Below are 12,150 nucleotides of genomic sequence, written 5' to 3' on the forward strand. Positions count from 1 at the left end.
GCAAAGAGAAATGTTACTTTGTTCTTCTTAAGAGTTACCTGTACTCCAACATCAGCGATTTCATGACAAACAAGTTGAAACAATGTCTCTATTTAACCTCGAGGGGGGTATTAGGAAATGTTATTAACATTTGCTAGTCTTGTCAAAAATTCTTAAGCCATTACTGACTTATATGCTTAACATTTTTCCTTTGAACAGCATGTCTGGATCTGCACAGAGTATCAACAAGTTCAACATCACATTGTTTATTTCACATTCAACTCGTGTACATGAAGGCAAAGCAAAAATATAATCTTCATTTTGATTTTTACAAATTGAAGTATTGGACAAATAGTTCAATGAACCTGTAGCAATAGCTCACACTGAATATAGAAACTGTGCCTCTGAAATGCCAAGGCAGTGGCTTCTGGCTTTGTGTTTGAAAAAATGAGGTAGAGAATTCACATTCCTCACTAAAGCATCAGACCAGCCAAACCAATAATCTATCTATGATGTCAAACCATTCAGAGCACCAGGTTACTGGACCAATCACAGCTTCAAAACATGCAGGTACACTGACCTCCCAACACACGGAACCAAACATAGCACAGAGAAATGGAAAACCGTTGTAAAAGCTTTGGCACACAGAAAGAAATGCCACAGAGCAGAGACCATTTTTAAAAACAGGAGATATGGATACAAATGACAGAAACATGGAATGTGACATAAATAATGGGATGGAGTGTGGGTAGGGTTGAGTTTCTGGTGTCAGTGGGCACAAAGACAAATACTACTCTAGTGAGCAACAAGGTTAAAAAAAAACCTTAGATAATAAAGTCTGAAACGGCATAAATCCTAGCAGGAAAGGGGTAAGACAATAGAGGAGGGACTGAGAGCCCTTAGACAAAGCATTCCTGTTATCTACAAGGCACAAGGAAAGAGGACAATAGATTTGACTGGAAGGTGTAACATTAACCACCAATAACTCAAAACTATCCAGCACAGAGCAGCTCACTCGATCTGCATCTTAACTACTCATAGCCTCCGCCACCTAACACACCATAGCTACAGCATGTAGCAAATATAAATTGCAACTTCACTGTAAGGAAGCCACTCATTAGATATGCAATTCAACCTGTTCCTTTTCCCCCTTTAGGAGTGGAAAACCTGCCCAGCCTGACCTGTCAGGCACACCTTCCTGCTCTGAGTTTAACAGCTCGCACATTCTTGTCCCTATATTCCCACTCTCGAGCTGCTGCCAACCACTCACTGACCTGACAATTGTGCTTGTGTCTTATTCTGCCAGTCACCCTGGCTTTACCCTATGAGACCACCCCCACCCTCCCATCTCTGCAGCTTATTGGGCTTCTTTTCTACCCTTCTCGGTTCCAATGAAGGATATTCCACTGAAAACATTACATTTATTTCTTTTCCCTCAGCTGCAGTCTAACCTGCTGAACATTTTCACCATTCTCTAAACACAAGAGATTTGTAAATCCAGAAATAACACACACAAAATGCTGATGGAAGTCAGCAGGTCAGGCAGCATCTATGGCTCAGAATAATGAGCCGATGTTTCAGCCTGAGATTGCTTTGGCTCGAAACGTCAGCTCTTTATTCCTTTCCATTGATGCTGCCTGTTCTGCTGAGTTCCTCCAGCATTCTGCGTGTGTTACTCCAGCATTTTCAGTTTTTATTTTGGATTTCTAGCATCAGTAGTTGTTGTGACTTTCATAAAATGCTTCTGTGACAGGAAATGTGAAATGTGTAACTTCTAGTAACAAGAAGACAAGGAGAGATACAAATTCCACTCCAAGGTACAAACAACACTGACAAAATAGAACAGCCGCACCTGGTCCTCACTGGCTGAAATCCTGGAACTTGCTGCCTAGCACTACTGTGGGGCACCTTTGCCAGAGTGACTGCTGTTATGAATGTACCACAGCTCTGAGGGGCCGGAGGGTGCGGGGTAGCCCCCTCCTTTGTGAGAATCGCAAGATCACTATTGATTTGGGTCAGGAGACCCAGGAAATGAGAGAGAGACGTGCAGGATGTCACGTTTCTCCCCCCCGCCCCCCCCCCCCCATAGCGATGTAAAGCTACGGGACATGGCCATTGTCTCCGGAAGACCAAGTTGTGTATTGAGTACTGTACTATTCATTGAAGCCCCTCAGGGGATGACCAGAGTGGGCTGGTTGAGGGATTGCATCATCCCAACCTGATTGACATCTGAGACCCCGTGAGGAAGTATAAAAGAGGGTCTGGGGAACAACCCCTTCAGACGCACCAGAAGAAACGCTAGCGATCCCGTAATAGCGGGAAGCCATTTGAAGGAAGCCACGTGCGTTCGGTTCCCTTGCCTGGGGGCTGGTGGCTGGTACCACGGAAAACGACTTGGAACTAACAACGGGGAACCAACTCCCCCGACTCAACGGATTGGCCTCATAAAAGACCCGGGCAAGTTTAAAACCATCTCTCTTAAACCCAAAGAGCTGCAGCTTGAAAGGACAGTGACTTCTATCTTTCCATCGGACAATACAATATCCCCTAGACAAACGATAGAGCTATTGCTTAACTGATGATTATTATTATACCCGCGTTTTTAGATTGAGTATTGACGATGTATATTATCTGAATGTCTGTATTAATCTTGTTTTGTGCCCCTTTATAAATAAAAACTTATAAAAATAGTACCATCAGACTTCAAAGGACCTCTCTATCTTTGCTGGTAAGTGATCCAATTACGGGAATTTCGTAACACTGCAGAAGTTCTAGGAGGCAGCTCACTACCAATAACCCAGTTAAGGTTGAGCAATGATGACGATAGGCAATTCACTTCCAGAGGAAAATAATTACAAAAACAGAGATTCACCAAGACATTGCTTGAATTGGAAGACTTTAGTTTTATGGAGGGATTGGGTAACCCAGGAGGGAAGGAGACTAAGGAATAACTTGATAGCAGTTTATACAATTATCAGATGCAGATATTAAGAATCATTTTCCCAAGACAGGGTTATTAAAACCAAGAGGGCATAAGTTTAAGGCGAGAGGAAGGAATTTTAAAGAGGATTTGAGGAGAAAGTGAGCATGATTGAAATCTGGAATTCATTATCGCAGGAGGTGGTGGAATTAGATAAAAACACTCCATTTAAACAACATTTAGACAGGCACTAAAATAGGCAAGGGATAGAAGGACACAGTCCTAGTGCGGACAAATGGGATTAGTGCAATGGAAAAAGGAGAGAGCATGGAACTGGTGGTCTGAGGTGCCTGTTTCTGTTCTGTACAGCTCTATAACACTATTATTATATTAAATATGCGGAAGCTTGGATGGATGGCAAATGGAAGTACTTTGATCTCCATATTACACAAAAGGATAGTCAATAATTGCAGAAGTGCCACTATTTACAAAAATTACACTAACATAATTGGATGGCTATTTCTATCAAGAAAGACTGCTTTCTTAGAAAAGAGCTGATAAGCCCTTAGTCTTCACAATTCCAAGAGGTTGCAGTCATGAAATAATTATTAAGGCACAGGAGGCCATTCAATCCAAGAAATCCATACTAAAGTAGATATGGAGCTGTGTCTTTTTTTTTACTGTGCGAGACATCAAAATCAAGGCTAGATTCTATCAAACCAAATAGCGAACTCAGAAGAGATTTCTTTATCCAGAGTACGGTCAGAATGCAGGCAGAAGATGGTAACCAAAGTATATATATGGGAAAACCCAGCTAAGCATGCAAGGGAGGAATGAATTGAAGGATATGCTGGTAAGTTTGAAGTTGGGCTAGGTGGAGTGGAAGCACAAACACCAATACTGAATGGCTGAGCCAAATATGTTCCATAGGTTCTTCATAAATTCCATGCAACACAGTGTTCTTGGCAGTGACTTAAAAATCCCAGGGCTTCAACTGCATATCCACCCAGAACGAAGAGTAAAGTCCTACAGATAATCAGCAAACAAACTTTGGAAAAGACATTCACACTCATAAAACTCAAATCGTTTTGTGATTCCATGATCCAATGAAGTGAATATTGCAAAATTTAAAGAAGAGCATCATTACTTAACAAGAAAAGGAGGCTGTCCAAGACTTCACAGCAGCTTCCTACACTGGTGTCCCTCATCTTTCCCTACAGCAGCCTGAACTCTGGTTCTAGTTCATGCCCTTGGACTCTGACAGATTCATGGTCCAGGACTGGTTGCAATCTCTCTTCAGCCTTGGAGTCTGGCTGAACCCTCTGTTAAAATTTCTGGACACACTGGTTTAATATTAAACATGTCCAAATGCTTATTTTCAGACACACTGGTTTAATATTAAATATGTCCAAAGACTACTTTTCAGACGCAACCTGCAGCTTTTTCCACATTCTCAACCAATAGCCTGAACAGGCAGTTTCCGGTGATGAGAGGGAGCCATGCATTTGGCTTGAGATTCTAGTAATTATTAACGTAAATGTCCCTGGTGCTAAGGTTGATTTAATATTGACCCACCCTTACATGGGGAGAGATAGGATGGGAACAATCCCAGCACTGCTAATGCCAGAGAGGGCCAGGTCGAAGTTTTAACACAGAGCCCGTGATAGGTATTTAGGAGGAGGCTCTGTTCCCGGGAAATAGTGGACTTTTGGAAAAGCCTGCCAGCTTACACAGTACATGAGCCAATAAGTGGGACCTGCCTCACATTTCAAAATATCCACAACTCTAGAGGCAAGGGATGAATGGTAAAAGAAGACTATGAGTGCAACATAGTAGCATTGTATTTAGATTAATTTCTAGATGCTAAGTAGAGCTGGTGTGGAAGGAATTTAAAAAGAGCGCTACTTCCTAGATATCGATGCTCCCCCTCCCTCCACCCCATCACCAAATTGGCCTGGTTGTTGTCTCTCCCAAAGCCTTATGGGATCAATTACATGGTAATGCCCAAGTTATTAAGGACAAGTTAGCTGGATCAGCACCTTTGTCTCATCATTACACTCCCTCCATTTCATTCTCCCTTATACAAAAAGGATGCCAGATACAATATGACAGATTTCAACACACAACCACTTGATCACCCATCATGTAGGCTGTCCCCAGCTCATCCCTGGACTGCATTGTTTGTTGACACAAATGGCGCTTTTCACTGTATGTTTTGATGTAGATGTGATAAATAAAGCTAACCTTTTACCTTTACAATGCAGCCATTTTTACATGTCTACAATAACATAAAATTAGTCTAATTCTTCAGTCATTTTTCTCTTTGACTCCCAGGATTGTTCTGAATTGAGTCCAGGAAATCTATCTCTCACTCCTGGAGACTTCAGTATGAGGGGCTTGGCATCCTAGAATGAGAAGAACTGTTGACAAGAAAGGGGAGAAGTGAAGAAGGGTGGGGAAGGAGATTACTGGTAATTATGCCCCAACAATAAATATTCTCTAACTTTAACATGCCAGCAATCACTCCAGAAGCCCAGGTGTGAAAGAGTGTGGGGGGTGGGGGTGAAAACCGGCAGGACTCCAAGGTAATCAAACGGTAAAAAAACAAACAGAATCCTTCCCGCCCTCAGATAACTGTGTCGGAATCTCCTCCTGCATCTTGGAAAGCTGGGCTTGCATTTAAAGTGTCCAGTTTGGTCTCATTCAGGTCAACTGTTGCTTCATGTTTTGACTTCTGCTCTTCCTCTCGCCTCTCTTTCTCCAGGAGCCGATAATTCAGTGCATTGCCAATGAACAGGTAGATGCCCGCGACGATCAAAACCACTCCACAGGCTATGTACACATAGTGAAAGGCATCGTACATGTCCTTCAGCTTTCCTGCAATACAAAGACAGTTCTATCATTGTACATTCTACCTGTAGCCCACGTCAACTCACAATGCAAGTCTGATCCATAGTACCATCCCAACATAGTCAAATACCCCACCCTATTGCATCTCCCTCCCCAACATTCTCAAAGATCCAGAGTGCATTTATTATCGACAAACGTATAAATTATACAACCTTGAGATTTGTTTGCCTAACGCAAAGCAAGGAACCCGAAAGAAGCCGATTAAAAAAAGTACGACCAACTCCAGTGCCCAGGAAAAGAATTAAAAAAAACAAATCATGCAAACAACAGAAGCATTCGGCACTTCATCCTCTCTCCCGCACGCACCTACCTTCCCCTCACCTGACTTCACCTATCATCTTCCAGTTTGTACTCCTTCCCCGCCCCACCTTCTTATTCTGGCTTCTTCCCCCTACCTTTCCTGTCCTGATGAAGGGTCTCAACCCAAAACATCTACTCTTTATTTCTATCCACAGACATTATTTTTGAGATACTGTGCAGAATAGGCCCTTACCTACTTCGAGCCACGCTGCACAGCACCCCGATCTAATCCTAGCCTAATCAGGGGTCAACTTACAATGATCAGTTAACCCGCCAATTGGTACATCTTTGGACTGTGGGAGGAAACTGGAGCACCCGGAGGAAACCCAGGCGGTGACAGGGAGAACGTATGAACTCCTGCTGCCTGAGCTGCTGAGTTCTTCCAGCACTTTGTGCTACTCCAGATTTCCAGCATCTGCAGAATCTTTTTTTAAACCTTTGTACAAAGCTGTCCAAAATCGTGACTTCATCCTATTTCCCCAGTGTAGTTCCCCATTCTCCCTCCATCCTCAATCTCCCCATTGACAAATGACCTAGCCCCCAACCTGCTCATTGTCCACCCTCTCCAAGTTTACAGCTGAACCTCTCTGCATTCCATCCACCTGCTGCACAGTTCCCATCCACACTCGACTCTGTACAGATCCCTCCCCCCTCCCAAAACCACCCCATTACAATGACCATTCCTTTGACACTTGTCCAAATGTGAATTGACTGCTTTTCATTTCAGGCTGGGCTTCTGGAAAATAACTTTCAACAGTTCCCTCTATTATTTGAGGGAACTGCAGAAGATGGCATTGTTCTCAGAACAGGACAGATATAGGCAAGATTTTATTTAGATCAACAATATCAGGGCCAAGAATCTGTGGAGGCAGATTTAAGGTAATTGGCAAAATCCGGAGGCAATATGAGAATGTATTCCTTTAAGCTGTTTTGTTCTGGGACTGTTGGGAGGGTTTCGATTGTGATTCTCCAAAAAGGATCGAATATATATTAAAGAACAAATTTTCTGCGTCATAGGAAAGAAACAGAGGAGCGTAAGCAATCAGAAAGCTTTGCCAAGGAGGTAATAGGCAACGTTCTTTATACCATTCCATAAGGTCATGACCTATAATTCCCCCCCACAGCATCTAGCCCCATTCGCAACCCAGCTTACCTAGAACAGGAGGTCCTAATAGCACAGGGCAGCACTCTACAATGGTGACCAGCCCTACCGCACTGGAGAACCTCTGAGCCCCCACCAGGTCCATCAACGTCTCGAACAGGACGGAGCTCAACATGCCGAAGGCAAAGCCGAAGAAGATGGTGTATATGACCAGTCCGGTGTAGTCCGTCGCCAAGGGCATCATGATGTGGCAGATACCATTGTACAGCACAGAGAAAGAGAAGAAGTACTGGATCTTTGGTCTCACCCACTTGGTGTTGGCTACAAATCCCATGGATGGCCGGGCAAACATGTCCACAAAGGCCAGGATGGACAGCAGGAAAGCTGCTTTATACTCATCAATGCCCATGTTTTTGGCATAGGAAGATAAGAATACCAGAGGGGCAAACAGACCAAAAAACATGATGACATTGCCAGACAAGTAGATCAGGAAGCCTCTGTGCTTGAACAACGACAGGTCCAGGTATTTGTTGATGGTTTGGAAGACACTGAGCTTTGGTTCTGGCTCTTTCTTCAGAAGGTCAGAATTTACTCCCTCTTCTTGCTTGACGCTCCCAGATACTTTAGGGGTGTTGGTCGCCAGAGGGTCAATGGGGCGCATAAGTGAACCGGCCACACAGCAGTTCAGCAGGATCCCACCCAAGATCAGGAAGCCTCCTTTCCACGAGTATTTGTCATAAAGGTACTGGTTGAGAGGTGCCAGGGTGCTGAGGACCACCGGGCTGCCAGCCATGGCCAGCCCATTAGCCAGAGGACGTTTCTTGTAGAAGTACTTCCCAATAATGGTCAGTGCTGGTTGCAAGTTGAATGCAAGTCCGAGACCTGGAAAATATTTGTTTTAAAATATCAGTGCTGAGCAATACATTATCTAAAATTTCTAAAATCAGGGTGGGGGGTAAGGACTTCTTCAGAAAACCTTCTCTGTCTGCACTATTTATTAATGTTTCCACTGTGGCCTAATGCTCTTCTCTGGCCCTCTTCATTGCTTTTAAATCCTCCTGTGATCCTGTGGTACTCTCCTCCTTCTCCAACCCCATCTCTGTAGCCCTTCACAGCCAGGTAGCCTCTTTGCCAAACACTTGCATTCTATCCACCATGGCTGGCTCTATCTCTTAGTTGTGAACCAGTTTAATGTGCCTCCTCATTCTCATAGCGACCTGTCTGTCCTCAACCTCCTTCAAGGCCAAGGCAAATGAGCCAAACAGTATCTCGCACTCTGGCTAACTGGTCTACACCCCGAGGGGATGAATGTTGAAATCTCTAATTTCAGACTTATTCCTCTTTTCTCTTCTCCAACTCTATCCAGTTCCTCCTAAAACCTTCCCCAAGAACCCTATCATCCTGTTTCTTTGCCATCATCCATCAGCTCCAACAACCACCACCAAAAAACTCCTCCCACTGGGATCCCTCTCCCTACTTTTCCAGTTTGTCACACTAACTCCCTTCTTCAGATCCAGGTTCCGAATTCTTTCCCAGTCACATTCTATCCCCTATAGCCCTTTGTTGTCACAACCTACCACCTCACAGTCAGAAACTAGTTTAATATCACCAGCATATGTCACGAAATGTGTTGTCTTTGTGGCAGCAGTACAATACACATCATTACAGAGAAAACAGTGAATTAAATTAGTGCAAAAATAAAAAATTTTAAGTAGTGAGGTAGTGTTCATGGGTTCAATGTCCATTCAGAAATTAGAGGATGAAGGGGAAGCTGTGTCTGAATCTCTGAGTGTGTGCCTTCAGGCTTCTGTACTTCCTTCCGGATCATAGCAATGGGAAAAGGGCATGTCTTGGGTGATGGAGGTCCTGTATGATGGACGCGCCTTTTTGAGTCATCGGTCCTTGAAGATGTCCTGGATACTACAGAGGCTAGTGCCCCCATGATGGAGCTGACTATGTTTACAAGTCTCTGCGGCCACCAAGCCTCGCCACTCCACAAGTCTCCATCTCCACTCTTCCCTCCTTTCATCTGCCTATCACCCCTCTCACCTGAATCCATCTATCACTTGCCACTCTTAATCCAGCCCTTCCATCACCTCTTTATATTAGATATCTCCAGCCTGTCTTTCAGTCCGGATGAAGGGTCTTAATGCAAAATGTCAGCTGTCCATTTCCTATCACTGGTGCTGATTGACCTTCTGAGTTCTTCCAGAAGTTTGTTTTTTCTCTCATTAATATACTTGATTGCGTTTTTCCAATATTTAATCATGCCCGAGCTCGCCAGCAATCCACCCAGTAGCACCACTGGCCAACTTCCATACCTGTTCACTACGATACTGTTGATAATCATGATCTCCCCCATCCTCCAACAAAGCCAAGCTGACTACTTGTGATTGATAAACCCCTGCGTTTCCAAGTGTTGATAATCAGATCCCTCACCCATCCTGGTCCTGAACTTTGGGATTTCCTTTGTATCTCCCTCTTTCCTTAAGGAGTTCTTTATTTCCAATTCTATTGCCTCACTCCATTAAAGCACCTCAGGGATGTTTAAACACAATAAAAGAGAATTTGTTGGTATGGTTTTAAACATAACTATATCACTCTGAATTTCAAAACAATGCCATAAAGAAGAGTTTCCCAGATTTATTTGCCCCATATTGATTCATTAATTAGTACCATTAGAAACTTGATTAGGTCCATTGTGCTGTTTGTGACACCCTACATTGAGTATATTTAAATTAGAAGCGGGGGCAGAGCACATGGCTCATTGAACCTGCTCCACCATTCATTAAGCCCTTGGCCAGTTGGAGTATTCCAACTGGAACTCAGTTCCATATTCCCGTCCACAAGAACCTTCACCAACTTGTCCATGAAGAATCTACCTAACTCTGCACGCACTGCCCTTTGAGGATGGAAGTCCTAAAGACTTACAACCCTCTGAGAGAAAAGATCTGACCTTATCTTTGCCTTAAATAGGCAACCCTTAGTTTAAAAGTTTCCTGGACTATAAACATGACTACACTTCAAAAGAATGTAAGGATTGTAAGATACTTCAGACCACTTTGATTGGAATGATAGAAAGAGCCTCCCTGTACTGTATACATAGAAGTCCAACCAGGTTTTTCATAGAGAACTTGCAAAGTGCTATCAATGCTCAAACATCCAAATAAACTCTACAGAGGGTTTGCAACTGCAGAATGTGAAGGACTACAAAATTGATCAAAAAAAGCCACATTTTCACAAGAAGCTGAAGAACCACACTCCATGATTCAGGTGTGCTTTCTCTCCCTCTATCGTCAGTTTACTGAACGGTCCATGAACCCATAAACACTACTTTATGATTCTTTTTTTTGCACTATTCATTTATTTTGTAATTTATGGAAATTTGATATTTTTGCACAATGCTGTAGGTAAAATTATGCTGATTCTGACTCTTGTGGAACTGGATTGCAAAACTAACTTGCCTGAAAGGGAAAGGGAATTATTGTTTAGCACTCCGCTCAAAGCTTGTTGGTGATCTTAGACGCAATACTGCTGAGATTTTACCTTTTGTGGGATTGGGTCACCTCTGATGGCAACATTTCAAGGTATTTCTTGATCATTAGTGGAAATGGTGGCTGGTAGAAGACAGGGAGCATCAAAGGCATATCACTAGCAAACTTGTACAGATGTACTATGGACAGCGTACTCAGTGGTTGCACCAACATCTGGTATTGGTGGGAGGGGCGCGGCGCCAATGCACAGGATTGGGAAAAGCTGCAGAGCTGCAAACTGGGCCACATCCATCAGGGACACGAGCCTTCCAACCACGGAGGGCACCATCAACATGCGAGATGGCAGCATCCATATTACAGAGGTCCGTCATGCTGGACACACCCCCTTCTCATTCCACCACTACAGAGGAGGTACAGGAGCCTGAAGCTACACACTCAATGTTTTAGGAACAGCTTCTACCCACTGGATTTCAGAATTGTTCATGCACACTACCTCACCTTTTGCCATCTGCCATCTACTACTTCTTTGTCTTTTTTTGTTATATTTCTTATTGTAACATATAGAACATAGAACAATACAGCACAGTACAGGCCCTTCGGCCCACAATGCTGTGCCGACACTTAAACCCTGCCTCCCATATAACCCTCCACCTTAAATTCCTCCATATACCTGTCTCGTAGTCTCTTAGATTTCACTAGTGTATCTGCCTCCACCACTGACTCAGGCAGTGCATTCCCGCACCAGCCACTCTCTGAGTGAAAAACCTTCCTCTAATATCCCCCTTGAACTTTCCTCCCCTTACCTTAAAGCCACGTCCTCTTGTATTGAGCAGTGGTGCCCTGGGGAAGAGGCGCTGTCTGCCCACCTTATCTACTCCTCTCATCCTCCTTCTCTCCAGAGAGTAAAGTCCTAGCTCCCTTAATCTCTGATCAAGTATTGATCTCTGATATAGCACTCTGATATAGCATTTTGTTGTACTGCTACCACAAAACAAGAAATTCCACAAATGTATCAGTGATAATAAGTCTGATTCTGATTTAGATGCATTGAGATGTGATAAATATGGGAACTGAATCCAGCAGGACAAGGCCAGACAGAGCCTTGGGAAACAGTACAGGAAGCAAACAGAGGAGAGGTGTGAGTGCATGCCTACACGCCTGAGAGTCGATAGGGGAGAATGAAAGTGAAATGGCACGTGTGAGGTGATGGCAGGGAGTTGGGTCAAAGGCCAAATGGGAGAGCACAGGCCAGGAGTGAAGCTGATATAGAATAAAAGAAATGTGTGCAAAAGAGAGGGACAGTCACTGTGGGGATAACAATCGTGCCCTTCTCTTATCCACCAGCCTTGCCAATTTGCAGTGTCCCCGGTGATATCAGACTCTGAATGGGAGGATGTTCTTACTGAAAACAACTCCACTGCATTACTAACATCCTCCCCCAACCC

General features: G+C 43.8%; 1 protein-coding gene across 2 annotated transcripts in view; it reads right to left on the bottom strand.

The window, feature by feature from the left end:
• Positions 1-229: 229 nt before the first annotated feature.
• LOC132381102 (monocarboxylate transporter 1-like) overlaps positions 230-12,150 on the bottom strand; it is a 59,753-nt gene continuing 47,832 nt past the window's right edge. For both annotated transcript variants that reach the window (XM_059950323.1, XM_059950324.1), the window contains exons 4-5: positions 7,263-8,093; positions 230-5,776 (exon numbers count right to left, since the gene is read on the bottom strand). In XM_059950323.1, the coding sequence (XP_059806306.1) occupies positions 5,526-5,776; positions 7,263-8,093 (1,082 nt within the window). In that variant the 3' untranslated portion in view covers positions 230-5,525. The remainder of the gene's footprint in view (positions 5,777-7,262; positions 8,094-12,150) is intronic.

Source organism: Hypanus sabinus, chromosome 25 (genome assembly GCF_030144855.1).
Source record: "Hypanus sabinus isolate sHypSab1 chromosome 25, sHypSab1.hap1, whole genome shotgun sequence".
NCBI classification, from domain to species: domain Eukaryota; kingdom Metazoa; phylum Chordata; class Chondrichthyes; order Myliobatiformes; family Dasyatidae; genus Hypanus; species Hypanus sabinus.